The following is a 21,352-nucleotide window of genomic DNA, read 5'->3' on the forward strand; positions in this document are numbered from 1 at the left end:
ACATGACTCCTTGTAGCAGGAAGGAAACTAGAATCCTGTATCTTTCTCCCTTATAGCTGAGAAAGCAGCTTGGGAGAGGGGACTTTTTACAAGACAAAAAAAAGGATCAAGGCCTCTCTCCTCACTGCTTTCTCTTGCTTTGAGCTCCTCCTTGCACTTCCTAATTATTGAGAGTAAAGGAGATAATTGGTGCTGATAACAAATCTGGATGCATTTCATAGCAAGAACTAGGAGAACAAAAGTGTAAGCAGTGAAGCTGCAAGAAAGGCCACTTTTTAAAAAAGAAAACTGGCTTGAAAGGGCCATGTGAAAGTGAATATTGGAAACACCCTTGTTGTAAGACAGAATTAAATCCAAGGGGATAAATGGCTTCTTTAAACATTGCATCGTTTTGCCTTTAAAAGAGGAGACGCATCAGAAATCTCAGCAGACTAAGCTAAAAACAGAATAGGAGGTTAGTTTAAGAGAAGCACAATGATATTTAATATTTCACAACTCTATCATCCTAAACCAGTTCCAAGTTGTGTTATGTATCTGGGATGTTGTCTTTGAACTCCTGTCTTCCAATACTGTTGATCCATATGTAAATCTTGCTTTTTTTAATCCTGGCCCTTTCACCTGATGTTTCCCTTCCATCTCTTTTCTGTCATATTTAGGATGAATTGCAAAGATTGCTTTGGTTGCTAAAGAATCCAGACCCCCTGGGGAAGGCTCAGCTGCAGAAGCTCTGCATTGAGATGAATGATTTCATTGTTGCTCTGTCTTCTGTGCAGCCCTCTGCCAAGAGGGAAGGCTTTGTCACAGTCCCTGATGTGACGTGGGCAGATATCGGAGCCCTGGAGGACATTCGGGAGGAGCTCACCATGGCAATACTGGTAGGGGTTGACATTTTGTATAAAATCCTGCTAATGTATGCAAGGCTCAAATCCCTTTTGGCAACTCAACATCAAAGGATGTGTGTACACAAGGCATTGCGTGTTCTTTGCCTGACATTTTATGAAAAGGAACAAGCTGCACTCCTTGATAATTAAGTCCATGAAATATGCAGCAAATTTACATGGTTCAGTAATTTCCATTTTGATGTGGAGGTGTATTATAGTGAATTAGACAAAGACTTTTCTTTGTCAGGCCTGCATGTAACCTAAGAATACCAGCATCTATTAAAAAAAAGAAGTAGTAGTGTGTACAAGGAGATGGCACGTATATTTCTGTATAATTGTTTCTGTCCAGTAATTAGAAAACCCTCACAGTAAACCCGTGCATAGGGAGCAATTACAAGTGAAAGAACAGCAAAGATACCTCTGGAAAATATAACAACTCAGTGCAGACATATGCAAAAAAACCCTGTTCTGAACCAGAGCCAGCAGTATGTGAAAACAAATTACCTTAAGAATCTTGAACTTTGATTTAATACACAAATTGAATCCCTATCCCTATAGATCTGATGCTGTCAGTAATATTGTCTCCCTCCAATCCAATATTGTCTCCCTCCAATCCATGCTTTGCAGATTGGGAGCCTGCCTTATAGTTGCCCCTGTCCCCTTCTTTCTCTCTTGGTGGAGAGTGCCCTCAAGTCATAGCTGATTTATGGAGACCCTTGGTGGGGTTGACATGGTAAGAGACTAAGAGATGTAGTTTGCCATTGTCTGCCACTGCAACCCTGGTCTTCATCGGAGGTCTTCCATCCAATTACTAACCAAGGCTGACGCTGCTTAACTTCTGAGATCTGACAAGATCTAATGAGATCAAACTCACCTGGGCTATCCAGGTCAGGGCCCTTTCCTAGCCAGATTGAATTCCCCATTCCTTTCCCCTGTCAGTGTTACCCCTAGTTCAGAATCACACATGCAGCAATGCTAAGCATGATTTCCTTCTAAACCAGAATTTGAAGCTATAGTTTGAAGTGGGTTTGCAAACCATGATTATGAGGAAATCTATTTATTTATTATTTCGATTTATAAACCGCCCATCCTCAGGGGCTCTGGGTGGTGAACAACAGTTAAAATCAATAATAATAAGAAAACAGTAATTCTAAAATCAACATACAATAAGCAATAATAAAATAAATTAACCAAGTACATTAAAGTGCAATGGTGAGGAGAACCCCCCACCCCACCCCAAAGGTGGGAGGCTGACATGGCACTGCCCCTTTCAAGCACTGAACGCCTGGCGGAACAGCTCTGTCTTACAGGCCCAGCGGAACGATAATGTCCTGCTGGGCCTGGGTCTCCATTGACAGAGCGTTCCACCAGGCTGGGGCCAGGACTGAAAAGGCCCTGGCCCTGGTTGAAGCGAGGAGGGCTTGTAGCTTAGTTTTAGCAGCAGCCATTGTTAGTATTGGTTTCTATCTAATACTAAATCATGATTACTTTAAACTAAAACAAGGGAGGATGCATGCATCTCCAAAGTTGTCTCTTAACTTACAAACCATGGGTGATAGGAAGCCATAATTACATCTGTTCCATCACTACAAAAGATTTGCTACAAATGTGAACTTTTAATTTAACTTTGGCAAGCATGGGAAAGACCAAGATCCTCTGGTATTGGGAACTAAGATACTACCATGTGTTAAAGATGAAGATAAAATATAGTACATTCGATTTTTTTCGGAAATTGTTATGCAAGTACTGTTGCATGCAAAGGTACATAAGATTGTTTCAGTGTAATAGCAATAACCAGAGCAAGACAAAACTGTAAGTATGGACAATAGGAGGGAATATACAAGATTGTTTACAAAATAGCCTGTTAAGCTTCCATGACACTCTTATGTTCTCAACATACGCACATCTGATATTATTTTCTTGTAGCTTCGTTTTTGGAAGACTTTTGTTTTTAAAAATACAAAATCCAGAAGCCCCCAGTACCTGAGGGTCACAGATTTATCTTTGCAACTGGTGACCAGTTTTGGGCCCTATGTCCTTGCACACTTTCTGCAGCCACCATTCACAACAAGTGAAGTGGAACAAGGCAGATTAGTTTGGGGTGCATGTTCTCACAAGCCAGTTTTTCTATCTCAGGCGGACTAGAAAGGCAGAGGTGACTCCAGCAAAATCATTCCACAGGCACACATGCACCTTGTATAGCTTGGCCTTGCATGTCGGCCAGAGGACCAGTAGCTTGTCATCTTGCTTTCCAGACAGTCTAATTTCCCTTTTTTAGTATGTGGAAGTAAAAATATTTGTATAGGCAATATAGGATAGGAACAGGTCTTTTAGAGACGTACATACATTGAGAGAGATTGAAAGACCCTTTTGGCTTGAGCAACGACTTCCAAAGGCAAACACTTCAACAGGAAGGAGAAGCAGCTGCTTCACGCTTTCTGAAAAGCCACAACCTCCCAGGCTTTTTCTCTGAAGCTCCTCTCCTTCCTTGGCTAGCTTGACAAACAGCATTTATAGAAAATGTTACAGCTACTCTCACCACCATGAAATTGGGAGGCCACTCAAGTTTCCAGGGTTCCTAGCTTCTTCTTTCCCAGCCATCTCTGGGGTGGTCATGTTCCTCTGGCCTCGTGGCCAGCTGTCATACATGCTGACTGCTCTTCTCATGTTGGTTGAATATTTTGAGTCTCGGGAAAATGGCAGAGTTGGACTTCTTCAGCATTTTTTGCTTTTGTGTCATCTTTTCCTTGAGGGTCTTAAACACATTATGGCCTTCTTTGAAAATCTCAAATCCTTCCTACTTCCTTGAAGCTTTCATTTATGTTTAGTATCACTGTGCTGTGATGAATGAGTGCTAACAATCATTATTACGTTTGAGTTCCGTTTAACAGCTGAATCAAGATCTGTTCATTTATTTAAATTGAGGACAGCCTACTGTGATTATTTCAGAATCCTTCATCTGTTCCATCTTTTTACATACAAATTTTTTAGCTGACAACTGATTTGGTTACAGGCACCTGTGAGGAATCCTGAGCAGTTTAAAGCCCTGGGCCTGACAGCACCAGCTGGTGTGCTACTTGCTGGGCCTCCTGGTTGTGGCAAAACATTACTTGCAAAGGTAATTAACTACATATTATTCGTCTATGGTACATAGTGCTATCAAGTCACAGCCGACTTATTGCAACCCAAGTGTAACGAGCTTTTGCCCGTGTCTGAAACTAAGCTTCTACTAGCCAAAAGAAAGATGTATCTTTTCTCTTGGAAAGCTTTCAGCAATTAGTTCTCAGACCTGTCAAACATAAGTTCTTTGAACTACCTGTTTATTAGTACATTTATTTATGTAGGGTTCTATATTGCTTTGCAACTCTTCATCAAACACACAGACACCTGTCTAGAGTTTATTTCACTTTATTGAAAATACAACCTAGTTTTTTAATGAAGCAAGTAATCAAAATATAAATGGTTATTAATATAAATCCTATAAAAACAGAACACAGGAAGGCAATAAGAAATAAGTTTGCTAACATTTCCTAATAAATTCCAAGTTTAACATAATCAAAGTTTCTATGAAATGCATAGATAAAATAAGTTTCTCACCTAAATGCCAAAACACAGATGCGACATTGGTGGACATGTAAGAAAGCAAGGAACTATTGGATAGAAATACATGAAGAAATGCAAAAGATATTAAAGTTTAAGTTTGAGATGAACCCCAAAAATATGTTATTAAATATTTTACCAAATAATATTACAAAAATACATAGCAAATGACGTAAATATATGATATGAGAGCCAGTTTGATGTAGTGGTTAAGAGCGTGGGACTCTAATCTGGAAAACCAGGTTTGGTTTGCCATTTCTCCACTTGAAGCCAGCTGGGTGACCTTGGGTCAGTCACAGCTCTTCCAGAGGTCTCTCAGCCCCACCCACTTCACAGGGTGTTTGTTGTTGGGATAATAAGATACTTTGTAAACCGCTCTGAGTGGGTGTTAAATCATCCTGAAAGGCGGTATATAAATCAAATGTTATTATTATAATCGTGACAAGAGTAGTATTTGCAGCAAAATGGAAAGCAGAACAATGTCCAGATCTGACAGAATGGAAGAACAAGTTATATGAATATGTGTCAATGGCAAATTAACATCTTATATACACAATAGGCTGATCCAAGAATTCCAGAAAAAATGCAAAATGTTTTTTGATTATGTAGCTGAAAACTAAGAATAATCAATAATAGCATTCAATTTATATACCACCCTTCAGGACAATTTAACATCCACTCAGAGCAGTTTACAAAGTATGTTGTTATTATCTCCACAACAATCACCCTGTGGGGTGAGTGGGGCTGAGAAGAGCTGTGACTGATCCAAGGTCACCCAGCAGGCTTCAAGTGGAGGAGTGGAGAATCAAACCCGGTTCTCCATATTAGAGTCCCACTACTCTTAACCACTACACCAACAATGATGATGATAGACAGAAAGATGTTTAAATAGAAGTAGAAGATTAGGAATATATATGGGCAAGTTCTATATAGGTATATGATTTAATGACAATTTGATTTAATTGGTAGTAGTTTGTCAATTATGTTTCTCTCATATAGGATTTAGGTGCTGCGCTTAGATTCATATATGATCCAGATGATTACTGATGATTGAAGTAGTGGATGACTGTAGATACATGATTTGGATGATTATATGATGTAGTTATGCTTTCTGTGTAAATGTTTGAGTTTATTATCTGAAATAAATGAAAAACTTGCTTTACAAAAAAGAAAGTTCTTATTTTTTTTGTAGGCTGTAGCAAATGAGTCTGGGCTGAATTTCATTTCAGTGAAAGGTCCTGAACTGCTGAATATGGTGAGTTCTGTGTGTAGAACTGGTTTGCCACTAATTAGGTTTGGGGGAAAATACAAATTTTAAGGGTTAATCCAAAGTGGATAATTGTACAATAAAATTTATATTTTATAAAGACTCATTCTGACAAAGATTGGTAGACTTAATTTGTGCAAAAAGAAAATGACAAGTTAAAATTTGATATTTCAGTACTGGCCCTATCTTGTACAAAACAAAGAAACTAGAAAATTCAGAGAGAGAGATATACTCTTGTATGTATTATTTCCATTTGTTTCCTAATGTGGAGAACTGGAGTAGTTATGCAGGAATTTGCTGAAGATGCTTTTTGCCCTTTAATTATTATTTCAGGCACAATTCAAAATTAAACCCCTTTAAGTCCCATGAGTGTTTAACTTTTTGCCATTTAATGCAGTGAAACTTAGGAGTAGATCTTGACCTAAAGATCTGTTGAAATAGCTATATTTCATGGACTTTTACTGTTGACTTTTTTTGTTTCCTGTTTCAGTATGTGGGGGAAAGTGAGCGTGCTGTACGTCAGGTTTTCCAGCGTGCAAGGAATTCTGCTCCTTGTGTTATATTCTTTGATGAAATTGATGCTTTGTGTCCTCGGAGGTCAGACCGTGAGGTGAGCCTAAAAACCATTCCATGACAAATTGAATAGTGAAGGACACTAGTAGGATGTATGTCTGGTATTTCTCAAACTGGGATATTGTGATACCTCAGGGGCCTGTGAGGGTACTCCAGTGGGTTTGTGAATTTTTTGTAAGGGCAGAAGGTGTGTTGTTCTCATGCTACCTAACATGAAGAGCCTTCGTTTTCTAGGAATGGGGCAGAAGCTTTGGAACTTAGGGGAAAGTGAGGGAATTGATTTCCCCTTCCTTCAAATGGCAAGAATTCTACCACCTTCTGAGATCTGACGTTGTACATCAGATCCCCTATCTTTTTGAGCCTGCAGGCACTGTTGAAAGTATGAAAGGGAGTCATGAGCACCACCCCAAAATTGTTGCCTGAGGAGGTGGAGATAAACCCAAAATGGTTGCCACAGGGGCAGAGCTAAATCAATACCTCCCTTCTTGCTTTGCAAAAGAATTGCATAGCAGTCACTCTGAATAGGAAGCTGTCTTATTCATAGTCTTGCCATTTGTCTGTCAAGGTCTTTAGCTTGGTTGGAAGTATGGTCCCGCCACTGGGATGACAGCAAGTTTGGAGAAGGAGGGGGTAGACTTCTGTTCCTGAATACTTATCTTCCCTCATGCAACAGCTCTGCTTTGCAAGAGTAGCAGTTGGCAGCAGTTGGTCAGGTTTTACATCCTTCCAGAATGAATTTGCACTTACTGAGAGAGAACAGTGTCTGACTTAATTGACTAAGCAGAGAGTCTTAAATCAGGGATCTGAAACTGGCTGTTTGTTATAAAGATGAGCCTGGCTTATTCTCCTGTGGTCCTGGGAGTGGGGCAGTCAGTCCTGACTCTTGGGTAGCTCCTCCTCCTTTCCAGCAGGGTCGGACAAACTTGCTATTCTAGGGGGAGGGGCTCCCCTCAGCTCTCCAGTTTTTTCCGGCCCTGCTTCTGCAGGGAAGCGAACTTCTTTGCTCCGTGGAGCAAACGGTCCTAGGGAAGCAAATTGGAAGGCGCTTGCTCGCAGGGGAAAAGGAAGGACTTGTTCCTCCACCACCCCCACCCGAAATAGCATTGGGGAAGTGACGACGGCAGCGAGCAGCAGAGCCAACGTTCCCATAGAGACCAGGACCCGGCTTCTGCAGGGGCGGCAGCGAAGCTCCAGGGAAGTCCCGGCAGTTACTGAAAACAGAAGCGGCCGCTTTTGGCGCCAAAGCCTTCGCAGCGGTGCGGCCATGGCTGGAACAGACCGCAGCAACAGCGGCAGAGGAAAACAAGCGGCGGGCCCCAGAGTTAGTGCCGAAACGCCAGAGCATGGGTAAGAACGATCTGTTGGGGGGGTGCTTATTTGTTAGCCGGGACAGGCTACGGGGGAGCTCGAAGCAAACGAATGGGGGTTGCTGAGCTCAGTATAACCCCGCAATTTGTGCTTTCGCTTTTCTCTAGGGAAAGTTTTGGTGGGAATGGCAGCGGATGCAAACGCGTTGGAGGGCAAGGCTGTGGAAGCAACCCTTAGTGGTATGGAGTCCCCCAGCTCCCCATTATCCCCACACTTAGTTCAAAGGGGGAACATGGATGCAGATCCTGACCTTTCTGGCCAAGAAGCTAAGGCCAACATACTAGCATGGATCAGATCAGAAATCCAGAAGGGGCTGGAGGGGGCAGTGAAAGACCTCAAGAAACAGGCTATCCCCCCCAGTAAAGAGAAAACGAGACAAGCTCTCCCAGATAGGAAGAGACAGGCAAAACACTCTGCTCCCACTAAGCCAAAGAGGAAAAAAGTGGAGAGATGGCTAGAGGGAGACTCCAGTGTATCAGAAGAGTCCCCTTCAGGATCAGATCTCCATGAGCAGTCCTCAGAGAGCGAGGAAGGAGAGCTCTCAGATGAAGAGGAGGAAGAGGTAGGCCAATTGCAAACCAGGCTTTTTCCCCAAGAGATATACAGTAAGCTGCTGACTAAGGTCCTAAGAACCCTGGAGATCTCTCAGGCTCCTACAGGGTCTCAAGATTCAGAACAGTTATACCCACAAGGCTTGGAAAGGGCACTTCCTAAGATGGGGCCCAAGCAATCCGGGGTGCCCCTCCCAGCTGGGTTTCATAGCATTCTCAAAGCAGAATGGGACAATCCTGCTAAACCCAAAGCATATCAATCTGTATTCAATAAGTTTTATTCCTTGACGCCTGATTCAGCAAAGCAGATTAGATTGCCTGTTGTGGATGACCCTGTCTCGATCCTTGCTACTTCTTCAATTCTGGAAAAAGAATGCCGGGAATATACAATCAACAAGGTCTTCAAAATTTATAACCCAATTTTTAGTGCAAAGTGTGCAAAAGTGCAGTGTGCCAATCAAATAAATATAATTTATACATACAAGTAATAAATATGAACATTCATTAGTCCGTATTATTCATAAGTGAGCAAATAGATGGGAGCTGCAATAATGCTCCCGCTGGAAATAAGTGGAGAGTCTTCAAAGAGAGGGAAAAGTGATCACAGTCCAAGTCAAGATGAAAAACTGACGTGTCGACAGGATTATGCTTGCATATTATACCATTCCTGTTTCGTACTGACAACTTCCTCCTGGGCACAATTATTGGAAGATCACCGTCCTGATAGTCTCCAGCTTAAACAGCTAACCATAAAGTATTCACATTGCTGGCATAAATTACCCTTTATCACGGACATGGAATTTTCACAGAAAATATCACGGAATTGACTTCTTCAATTCTGCCTATGGATGCAGAGGGAGTGCCGAAGGACCCATCAGATAAAAAGATAGAGCAGGCTCTGCGCAGGAATTATGAAGCATCATTGGCAGCGCTAAGAGCATCAGCTACGGGATCACTGTTTGCCAGAGCAGCATACCCTTGGGCCTCAGACCTGGCTGCAGCAGGGAGTGAGGTTCCCAAAGAAATTAAAAATGAAGCAAAAAAGATAGCTCTTGCTTCAGCCTTTGCAGCAGATGCCACATTAGATTCATTTCAAATGTCCTCCAGGGCCATAGGTTTTAACGTCACCGCTCGACGTAACACATGGCTTAAAAATTGGGATGTGGACCCCCAAGCACATAGTAGAGTAGCAGCAATACCTTTTTCTGGGAGCAAACTATTCAGGGAGGCCTTGGATAGGTATCTGGTGGAAGACACTGAAAAGAAGAAGGTTCTGCCCTCCAGGAAAAGGGATGTAAAGTACAAAGGAAGGCAGTCCTTTCGGGATAACAAAAGAACCCCGAGACTGGGATCTGACAGGCCCTTTAGGAACCGCTGGCAATCCAGACAGAGAAATGAGCATCGTTCCTTCACCTTCAGAAAATCAGCCACACAAGCAAAGGGCCAAAATCAAGCATGACTATCTACCGATGGTCACGCAAATTGGAGGACGGCTACAACATTTCTCCAATCAATGGAATCAGACGATCTCAGACAAATGGGTGCTGGACATAGTATCCAAGGGCTATTCTTTGGAGTTTGACAAGATCCCGCAACGACGATTTATACAGTTACCACGGAATCCTCTCCAACAGAAACATCTCAAGGTGAAGGAAGCCATTCAACATCTGTTGAGGATAAAGGCCATAGAACCGGTGCCGGTGCGCCAACAGAGGCAGGGAGTGTATTCAGTGTTTTTCATTGTTCCAAAAAAGAATGGGGACGTCAGAGCCATTCTGGACCTGAAATGGTTGAATCGCCATGTAAAGTCACGCAGATTCAAGATGGAGACAATGAAATCCACCATACAGGCCATTCAAAAAGGGGACTTTCTTGCTTCCATAGATCTATTGGAGGCCTATTTGCACATCCCCATAAGAGAGTCCCACAGGAAGTATCTACGTTTTGCTTACGATGGAAAACACTACCAATACAGAGCCCTGCCATTTGGTCTGAAATCATCACCAAGACTCTAATAGCCTTTCTCAGAACTCAAGGAATATCCCTGTCTCCATACCTCGACGATATCCTGATAAAAGCCCCATCCCTGCAGTCAGCCCGTCTAGCAGTATAGGTAACAATAGATTGTCTGGAGAGGCACGGATTTGTAATCAGCAGGCAGAAAAGCATGCTGACTCCGACACAGGAGATTACTCACTTGGGAGTGATTGTGGACACAGTCAAGGACAGAGCCTTTGTGTCGTTAGAGAGGCAACAGAAGATCGTAATGATGGTTCAGGAAGTACAGAGGAAAAGGCAAGTGGATGTGATGCTGTTGGCAAAACTGCTGGGAATGATGGTGTCATGCCAGGAGACACTTCAGTGGTCAAGGTTCCACACACGTCCACTTCAGTGTTTCCTTCGGCCATATCAACGGATCAGAATACACAGGTAGGACAAAGTAGTGGAGGTCCCAGATGCCTTGGCCGAGGAGATGGAGTGGTGGACAAATCCAACCAGATTCATGGAAGGCATGCCACTCAGAGAACCGAAAAGGTTGGTTCTGACCACGGATGCGAGTCTGATGGGATGGGGTGCACACATGCAAGACAGAATGTTTCAAGGCTCTTGGAACGAAACAGAAAAGCGCTTCAGCATAAACCTGTTAGAACTAAGAGCCATGAAGCTCGGATTGAAGGAACTGCAGAGCCGTCTGAAGGACCATCATGTTCTGGTTCAAACATGACGGCAAAAGCTTACGTGAACAAGCAAGGCGGCACCAGGTTCAAAGCTCTAAGCGCAGAGGCAAAGGAGATTTTCCTCTGGGCAGAGACAAACCTAAAGTAATTAAAGGCAGTACATGTGGCAGGCCAACAGAACCATCTGGCGGACTGGCTGAGCAGGAACTTAGTCGACCAAGCCGAATGAAGGCTGAACACTCTGGTCTTCGCTCAAATATGCCAGAGGTTCGGGAAACCGGAAGTGGATTTGTTCGCACGGGCTCGGAACACTCAACTTCCGAGTGTTACCACTCGGAAGCACAAGCACAGAGTAATTCAAAAAGTAGTAGAACAACAGGCAGAAGTGAATCTGATCGCACCCTTCTGGCCCAGGAGGCCATGGTTTCAAGAGTTGAGGAGGCTGTCGCAGATGGAACCGTGGAGACTTCCATGCAGGGAGGATCTGTTAACTCAAGAAGGAATATATCATCCAAATCCAGGAGCCTCTAACCTGGCAGCTTGGAAGTTGAGCGCAGCCAATTGAAGGAACTAGGGTATACCCACAATGTCATTTCTACCATGTTGGCTTCGAGGAAAGGTTCAACAAATAGGATCTATAATAGTATGTGGCAAGTGTTCCATTTCTTGGTGCACGGAAAAGAGTATAGACCCGATGTCAGCATCGGTCAAACAGATTTTACTTTTCTTACAAGACGGACTGGATAAGGGACTCAGCACGAGCACGTTGAAAAGACTGGTGGCAGCATTGTCGGTAGTGATGGGATCCAAAAGGGGAGCATCACTTACGAAACACACACATATTAAGAGATTTTTGAGGGGTGCTATGTTGCTAAACCCACCGCAAGCCCATAGATTTCTGATGCGGAACCTTAATTTAGTGCTCACAGCTCTTACAAGGGAGCCTTTTGAACCTATGGCGACTTGTCCTCTTAAATAACTGACTCTGAAAACAGTTTTCTTAATAGGGATAACATCGGCTAGGAGGGTGTCTGAAATGAGGGCACTTTCAGTGAATAAGGAATTGTGTATTTTCCATAATGACAAGGTAGTGCTTAGATTAGACCCCTCTTTTATCCCAAAGGTGAACTCCCTTTTTCATAGGGAAGAGGATATAATTCTGCCTTCCTTCTGTGCCAATCCAAAGCATGACAGGGAGAGGGAGTGGCACAAGTTAGATGTCAAGAGAGCACTGAGTTATTACATAGACAGGACTCGACAGATCCGTAAAGTTGAGAATCTTTTTATTTCCTTTAGGAGCTGTTCAATGGGTGAAAGGGTATCAACTTCCACACTGAGTAGATGGGTTAAGGAATGTATAGTCTTGGCATACGGGGCTAGGAAAGTGGAGTTGCCCACAGGGATCACAGCACATTCCTTATGGGGGGCGGCCACTTCCGCGGCTTACAGGTCCTTTCCTTCCTTGGAGAGGATATGTAGAGCGGCGACGTGGAAGTTGGTACATACTTTTACTAGACACTACAAAATAGATGAGATGGCGTCTGCAGAGGCAGCCTTTGGGAGACGTGTACTGCAACACGTTCTGTAAATCTACATGAGAAACTCCCATCCAGGGATTCACTGCTAGATATATATCCCAAGAGTCAGGACTGACTGCCCCAGTCCCAGGACCACAGGAGAATGGAAGATTCTTTTCACTTACCGTGAAGCTTCCTTTCTCTGTGGTCCGGGAGTGGGGCAGTCCAAATCCCACCCTAAAATTGTTGGGTAATAATACTGATAATAGTTATGTATATATGTGTGTATAGATATATGAAGGAAGAAGGAATGGTAGGAGAGTTCACCTGTTCCAACTATGTAGCGACAGGTGTGAGAAGGGATTGGAGATCTGTTTGAGTTAGTTTGTTCCTTGTTCATGATTATTCTTTGAGTGTCTTTTAGTTGTGAGTTCAGTTACTGATAGGCAAAGAGACTGGAGGGGTATTCTGGGCTTGAAAACAAACTAGAGTGCTGAGGGGAGCCCCTCCCCCTAGGATCACAAGTTTGTCCGACCCTGCTGGAAAGGAGGAGGAGCTACCCAAGAGTCAGGACTGACTGCCCCACTCCCGGACCACAGAGAAAGGAAGCTTCACGGTAAGTGAAAAGAATCTTCCATTCTCAGACTAGTGCAACAAACTTCTACTTAGCTGGGATCCTGTGTACAAAAGCTTTTTTTGTGATTACAATGACAGGTTCAAACTAATTAGCAAAAGAACCAACAGTGATATAAGTGATTAAGAAGAAAATTGAAACAAAGATATGAAAAGCTGGGTGGCCTGGAGTTCTGTTTTTTACCTTACTATTTAGTCTGTCTTTTTGCTGAATTTACATGTTTGCTCTTACAGGCAGGAGCCAGTGTCCGTGTGGTGAACCAGTTGCTAACAGAGATGGACGGTTTGGAATCCCGTCGTCAGGTTTTCATTATGGCAGCCACCAACAGGCCAGGTGAGAATCATTTAATAATGGGAGCTAATCCTGGCTAATCTTAGTCATCACATCTGTTTTGCCACATGTACAATGTAAATGAAAGCTGCATCATATACATTATTTTTGAGTAAACACAAACACACACACAACATCTACAGGGGGAAAAGTTCCATAATCTGGATGTCTCAACAGAACTGGTTCTAGTGCTCTTCTACTTAACCTCCTAAGGTGAAGGGGCACAGAAAAGACAGTCTAGTGCCCTGTGACGCTCTTCCCTCTGGGTTGGTAGCACCCCTGGTTTGGGGTCAGCCACTGCCCCTTTACCTGCAGTCCCTGCCTTCTCAAGGTACTCCTGTCTCTTCCTCGTCTCACCACACTTCTCTTCTGACTCCTTTCTCTCCACCCCACTTGTAGGAGGGAATCCCCCTTTTATCCCTTCACCAATCCCAGCCTCCACCTCCTAGCCCCGCCCCTAACAACTTAGCTGCTGCCTGGGCTGCCTTAGGCAGCCACACCTGTGGCTGCTCTGCTGCTGGCTCTTCCAGGCTACTCCCCGCCCCTTCTAGCCTGCCTGTTGGTTTGCTCTGCTGCTGCACCTCTCCTGCCAGCCTCTGGGTGGTAGTGTGGCCTAGTGCCTCCTTTATTGCCTTTGGCCTGCTGCTTGAGTTGGTGCTGGCTGGCTGCCTCTGCCCTCTGTCTCTTCTCCCCCTGGCTGAGCTGTTGTTCTTCCCCTGGGCTGAGGGAAAAGGCTGCCCTGGAGCCCTGACTGGGTAACTGGCACTCACTAGGACCCAGGAGGCGTCACCTAGCCTGCCTTCTGTTATTGAGGCTTTGCCTGAGCTTCTTGCACCTGGGACTTTGCCTGAACTTTCTTCACCTGGGGCTTCTTTGGCATTCTTGGCCCTCGTTGGTGTCTCTGACGTCTGTCCTCTCCTGGCTGGGTGAGGGTTATGGGTGGTAGGGCTGGACTGGGGGGCTGCAAGCCTAGTTTCTGGGGTGGGTGTCCCTAGGGTGTTCCCTCAGTCCGGCCTGAGCACCGGACATGCCCATCAAAGCAAATCAGCCAGACTCATATGGGAGTAAGCAGTCCTCTTACTTACCAGAGGTCAGGTGGTTTCTTTTGAAAAAGCACATGCTCTCCAAAACATCCAACAATATGCTACTTGGGTTTTCCCCCCCAATATCTTATATAGTAATAGCCAAGTGGCCCTGATCTGAGGATATTTAAATCTGGAAAATGAAGCCATGAACAGACAAGACAGATCTTCCTACATACCTAAAAATGGCCCAGGTTTGCAAAAAAATCTGAAATCTTAAAGGAATCTTGAGGAATTTAAAAAACCCAAAATGATAAAAGCAGTGCCTGTAATTTTAACCAAATGCCCTCAGTATCTATTGCTAGGCAACTATTAGCTAATATTCCAAGCTCGGGTTCTGTCAGGAAAAGGCAAGGGGAGGGATCAGGGCTCTTTACAGGGCTGTTTTGGCCTTTGAGGGAGGACTCATTAGGGCCAGGACCAGGTCCAGAAACACCACATGACTTGCATAACTTATCCAAGCCTGGCTCCTTGCTACTGCTCAACAACACCCACCCCCAGCCAGTGTAATGTGGTTAGAATTACAGAGTAAGATCTGGGAGACTCACCACTCTGCTGTGGAAGCTCACTGGGTGACTTTGATCCATCACTCACCCTCAGCCTCACCTACCTCTCAGGGTTGTTGTGAGGATAATATAGAGGCAAGGAGAATGATGTAAACTGCTATGGGTCCCATTGTGGAGAAAGGTAGTAAATAAATGAAGTAAATTAAGAAATATAAATGGTTGTGGGGGGAGATAAAAGTTAAGTTGTTTAGTGACTTTGAAGGAGAGAAAGATACAGGGAAAGGTGAGCTTATGGAGGCTGCTAAGAAGAGGGAAGGAGGAAATAGTGTGGGGAAGGGGTTACATGGAAACGTGAAGTACCCCTGCAGACCCTTGCAGGTTCCCCACCATGCAACTGGGCCTGGTTCAGCCAGCAACACACCATTGGAGCATAGAGGCTGCTAGGGTGGTGGTGAAGATGGGGAGGGGAGACAAAGGTGGGTGGGAAGGAGAGAAGGAAGCAGGAAAAAGGGGAGAGGCTATGGGGGCAGAGAAGGGAAAGAGGATATGGTGGAGGGAGAGAAAATGAGACATCCCTCACGATTCCTTATGGGTCCCCCACTTGTCTTATATACTAATAGTGAATTGGCCCCAATCGGTTGATACTTAAATCTAAAAACTGGAGCCATGAAAGGACAAGACAGGCCTGAAAAATGTCCCAGATTAGCTGAAAAATCGGAAATCTAAAAAAATGCATTGGGTTTAAAAAATAAAACAAAACAAAGAGCTCATGTAGGAAAGAGAAAAGGAAGCAGTAAAGAGGGAGAGGGAAAGAGGACATGGTGCAGAAGGGGAACATGAAACGCCCTCCGCAAGTCTTTGCAGGTCCCCACTTGTTCTATCTAATGATTGGTATTCTTTTACTATTCTCCATCAGATATTATAGACCCAGCTATTTTGCGTCCAGGAAGATTGGATAAAACACTCTATGTAGGTTTGCCACCACCTTTGGATCGCCTTGCCATTTTAAAGACTATCACTAAAGTAAGTATTATGACCCTCTTTATTTTTCAGGTAGTTTTTGCCTTTAACCCTCTTCTTACACACACTGGGTAGATTGCTGCCACCAGGAATTATATTCCAAAATACTTAATTTAAATATCCCCTTTAATAACGTGCCCAAGCATCAGGCTTCTTCATGGGACTATGTGGCCCTTAGGAAAGGAATGATATAGGAATAACATATATTCTGGAATGAAAAGAAAAATATTTTTACAAGAAGTGTATCAGTTTCACACTATTACTTAAGCTTGACGGTTTCAAAGATAGTTATCAGTTCTTAAAGTTTCTTTTCATGGGCTCAGTCACACAGATATACATAAACTTTCTCAGGAGCACACAAAGTTTGCCTGCTTCAGATAGATCACTCACTCACTGAAATTTACATAGAGTTTCTCTCAGACGTGCACACAGTTTGCCTGTCTAAACCAGAATCAGTATTTCTCTCAGAAATGGATAGACACCCTCAGGCTGCACACAGCTTGCCTGTCTAAACCAGAAAGCTTATTTTTCTCTCTCTCAGGCGCACACACATTTTGCCTGCTTTAGACAGAATGAATGAATGTTTTTTCTCAGAAGTACAGAGACACTCTCAGGAACTCCCTCGTTCCCCTCCCATCAGGTAAAGTAAGCAGCAGGGTGCTTTAAGTTTCAAACCTCACACCATCACTTGCTTCAGCTGACAGGCGGGGAGGAGGCTGCCCTGCCTGTCAGCTGAAGCAAGCAGCACAGGGTTTGAAACTTAAAGCACCCCTTTCCGCGCCGCTTGCAAGAAGGCTGTCCCACCTGTCAGCTGAAGCAAGCAGTGCAGGGTTTGAAAGGGGCACTTAACTTTCAAACCCCACACCACTTGTTTCAGCTGATGGGTGGGGAGCAGACTGCCCCGCCTGTCAGCTGAAGCAAGCGCCGCCAGGTTTGAAACCCCCCCTTTCCATGCTGGAAAGGGATGCTTTAACTTTAAAACACTCTGCCGCTTGCTTCCCCCCTCCCATGGGGGAAGCAAGTGGTGGGGCATTTGAAAGCAACTCTTTTCGTACCACTTGTAAATGCAAACAGCCAGAAAAGTGCTGTGGGCTGTTCCTGCTTGACCCGAAGCGTTCCGAAGTGATCCAAATCGCTTTGGAAAGCTTTGATTTGATATTTCTGAATTGCGCCAGCAATGCTGGACCCGATTTGGAAATCCCGAATTTCTAAATTAGGTGCAATTCAGGTGTTTTTTCCAGATCGGAATCCCAAATCACACACCTGGAAGAGACACTCTCAGGCTGCACAGAGCTTGCGTGTTTAAACAAAAAAGCCTCTTTGTCTCTCTCTCAGTAACAAAAAACAGCAGTTTGCTCCGGCCACACTTTCAGTTATCAACCAGTCATCTAATTCATTCATCCTGCTCTTTCACCCCCATTCTTCATCTGTACCACACCAAGTGTTTAAAGACACACACACACTTAAAATCATCACAGTATTTTGATATTTGAGGTGACTTAATCTCTTCAGATTTGAGGGAAATTACACCAAACTGAAATTCCAGAATACAAAGTAATTTTCAATGTATCTTCCTTTGGAATTACCAAAAGGTTTGTGTCTGTCAAAGGGACAAGATTAGGGAGGAGAGAATGGCCACATATATGTTCATTCTGTAAATTCAGTGTCACTATCACACATGCCTCTGTACAACTCCTACCCTAATGTATGTATGCTCTTGAACAAAAAATACAGAATGATAGCTCTTTATCTGCATATTATAAAGACATGTAAATAAGATCTAAATTTATTGACACTTGCTCCCATGTTTTTCTGTTTCTCCTCATTAGCTAGAAACAGGATTTCTAAATGTTTTCTTACCAGCTGTGCACTGTTACTCCAGAAGATCCTGACTTTTGTTCATAAGTCACCTGTCAAACTAAAATTAGTGTGTTGCAGGCAGAAGAACAATTCTGTAGCTTTAACCAAAGAAACTTTGCTAATTTAAATAGGAAAAACAAACCTGTATTTTTCATTGTGAAAATTCTGGTTATACTGCTTGGGGTTTATAACCTGGGGCTTTGACTTGTTTTGCCATTTCAAGACATCGTATTCCAGTGGTATTGATGATGGGAAGATTAAGATTGTTCGGTCTAGGTAGGCTTTTAATGGCAATGAGAAAATGTTATAAGTGAATTTCAGAGTGATTTGAGTTGACTGAGATGATCTAGCAGATAACAAAGTTGGAATGAGTAGAGTAACCAGAACTTGCCATAGGCCTGCCCTGAAATATTAGTACTCTGAGAATGGAATTAAGTATTGTGTAGTTGGCTTAAGTCACAGTACTATCCTGAGCAGAATTATGCCTTTCTGAGCCCATTTACTCCAGGGAACTTAGAAGGGTGTAACTCTGCTTAGGATCGCACTGTCAGTCTTGCAGTAATCATTTCGGGAGCTGTAGCTCATCAGTTACTCCACAGCTGCTGATCCTCTGCTGCCTGTAGCCACCATAACACTGAATTTGGACTCCAGTTCTTTCTCTTCTCTCCTTGTAACTTGTAGATATTTGAAACTAGAAGGGAGACAAAGAATCTAAGCAATGTGTAGAGATGGATTAACAGAGCCTTTGAAACTTGGGCATACAAGGTGCCTTTCTTTTAGAGCTTTATGTTATGGGATTTCTAGCTCATTCCATTTCAGTGTGTGAGTTAGATAACTGTAAAATCAAAATGTGTTAAAACCCATGGATAAAATATGATAGAACACCAAAGTAAGAAATAAAATTACCCAATACTTTGCTGATAAGGATGTCCCTCTGGGGACCAAAGAGTAATCCAAACTATGGTACTCCCTATTACTATGTATGGATGTGAAAGTTGAACAGTGAAGAAAGCTGACAGGGAAAAAATGATTCATTTGAAATGTAGTGCTGTAGGAGAGTTTTGCAGATGCCATGGACAGCCAAAAAGACAAATAAGTGGGTACTAGATCTGTTGTATTGTTTATTCTGACTGGCAGTGGCTGTCCAGAGTCTCAGACAGGTCTTTCACATCATCTGAGCTTTTTTATTAAAAATTGAAATGCCAGAGATTGAATTTGGAACCTTCTGCATGTAAAGCAGATGCTCTACCACTGAGCCATGACCCCTTCCCTTAGCAAAAATACATCCTTTTAAATCCATTGAAGTGGGTACACTTAGAAGAATGTAACTGTGCTTAGGAATGCACCATGCATAACTCAAACCCTCCATTAAACTCTAGTAATTCATTGTCTTTCTTCTGTAGAGTTCCACATAGGACTGCGCATGTGCACAGTCCAGCTGCTTGGAACAATCTTCATAGCTTTTAAAAAGCTCCTTTAGGGATCACTTCTCCAAACTCATGTAGCAACCCATTTTCCTGCCAAAATGGGCACGTGATAAAGGAGGAGCAACTCCTCTTCCCTTCAGTTCTCTCTGAGCCACCGCAAGGAGAGGATCTTGGCTTGTTTGCTCTGTGTGTTCTTCTGATTATCTGACTGATTTCGTGTTTGAATTCTTGGATCGGCTTGACTTCTCTTTCAGATTTCAGACTTGGCTTGCATGAGTTAACTGGCTTTATCTGACTAATGAACCAGCTTGACTTTTCTTCTGGATCTCGAACTCTGTTTCTGACGATTTCAGCATTTCCTCGAGTCTCTATTCCTAGGCTGCTATGACAGAGGCAAAGACTCTGTTTAAAAAGTGCATTTAGTGAGCTACCAAAATGACGCACTCGGATCAACATGATCTCTGTCTCCTCTGCCTTGGTGAGGAACATAATGTGGGAGCATGTGCTATTTGCCTCCAGTTTACTCCCAAGGCCCATAATGAGAGGGTGCTTCATCTCAAGGCCTTGTTATGGGAAAAGGTGTTTGCGGCAAAGACACCGATCCCTAAGGATCAAGCCCCTCTGCTGACTGCCAGAGGATCATGGCCCTCATCTACCTCTGACCACTGCTCTAAGGCGGGTTTGGAAGCCTCAGTTAAGTCTATGGGGAGATCAGAACCAGCAGAGTCAAAGCCCACAGAGAAACCAATGCCAGTAGAGCTGGGCAAACCTTTGGAACTGCCTCGTAAGAAGCTGAAGAAAACTAAGCATCTTTCCTTATCCAACTCGAAAACTATGTCGAAAGCAAAATCTCAGTCAGAGTCGAGGTCCTGCTTGGAGTCGAGCAGGTCGGATTCAAGAGGCCCTGCTAAATCTAGCAAGAAAGCTGTGCCTTTGGAGCCAGGAACAGGATCAGAGTCGAGGAGGTCTCAGCCACTTCAACCATCTAATGACCCTGAGGATGCCATTTTGCTTCCACTTTGGACACTTTCACTGTATTTCCAATCACCCAAGAGATTGCTATCAGAGGGTGAGTTCCACGAGGACCAACCTGTCATCCCACCTACTTTGAGACAGGAGTCAAGTAGAGAACCGACACCATGTCCGGATCTGAGACCATCGGGTTCCAATTCTCCCACTCCACCAAGCCGGGGTTGGCACGGTTCCAACAGCAGGCGCTATATGGAACCGAAGTTCTCAACAGCGGAGAGGCATCGCCATGCCTGCTGCATCCCACCGCCTTATCAATGCTACTGGCTGGAGGCTCAACACCTGTTGGATCTGAGACCATCCACTTCAGTGGGAAGATCCTGGCTAGCCCTTCCATCTCCAGCTCAACTATAAGCGTCCTACAACTCAGAGGATGAGGAGAAACTGGCGCCAGCACTGTCAGAGGCCGGATCCAATACAGCTTCAGAGTCGTCGCCCGATAAAAATGTTGCACCTGTGGCTGGGTCCCCCTTTGAGGATAAATGCATCTACACAGAACAAATGTCTCCTGGCAACTGCGTTGGACTTGGATATGACCACATCTGCATCACTAGCTAAGGGCAAGTTACTAAGCAGGCTCTATAATGACACGCCTACATCTGTCACCTTCCCTATCCTAGAGGGACTGGACTAAATTATACTGAAGGCATAGGAGAGACCAGGAGAACTCCCAGCAACATCAAAAAGGGTTGAATCCATGTATAAGATTAAATAAGATACATGGCCTTTGCTCTTCAAACACTCTCAACCCTCATCACTTATGACTGAGGAAGTCCAGCGCAACAGGGCAAGCACACACTCAAAACAATCTGACAAGGAGGGCAAGAAAATCGATTCTCTGGAAAGGAGACATTACTCCATATCAGTGCTCAACTTAAGGATTGGCAGTTTCCAAACCATAATGGGGCGGCTATCAGCTCTACCTATGGGAAAAGTTGAGTGACTACATCAAGGACATCCCTCCAAGACAAAAAGATCATGACTGAACTGCTGCAGCCCGAGGCCATTCAGCTATCGAAACAGCAGATG

General features: G+C 43.9%; 1 protein-coding gene across 1 annotated transcript in view; it reads left to right on the forward strand.

Moving 5' to 3' along the window:
- Positions 1–21,352, forward strand: part of NVL (nuclear VCP like) — a 129,964-nt gene that overhangs the window by 71,802 nt on the left and 36,810 nt on the right. The window contains exons 14-19 of the mRNA XM_054979806.1: positions 657–875; positions 3,895–3,999; positions 5,674–5,736; positions 6,239–6,358; positions 13,303–13,402; positions 15,904–16,010. Of these exons, the coding sequence (XP_054835781.1) occupies positions 657–875; positions 3,895–3,999; positions 5,674–5,736; positions 6,239–6,358; positions 13,303–13,402; positions 15,904–16,010 (714 nt within the window). The remainder of the gene's footprint in view (positions 1–656; positions 876–3,894; positions 4,000–5,673; positions 5,737–6,238; positions 6,359–13,302; positions 13,403–15,903; positions 16,011–21,352) is intronic.

The sequence above is a fragment of the Eublepharis macularius genome, chromosome 1 (assembly GCF_028583425.1).
Source record: "Eublepharis macularius isolate TG4126 chromosome 1, MPM_Emac_v1.0, whole genome shotgun sequence".
Classification (NCBI taxonomy): domain Eukaryota; kingdom Metazoa; phylum Chordata; class Lepidosauria; order Squamata; family Eublepharidae; genus Eublepharis; species Eublepharis macularius.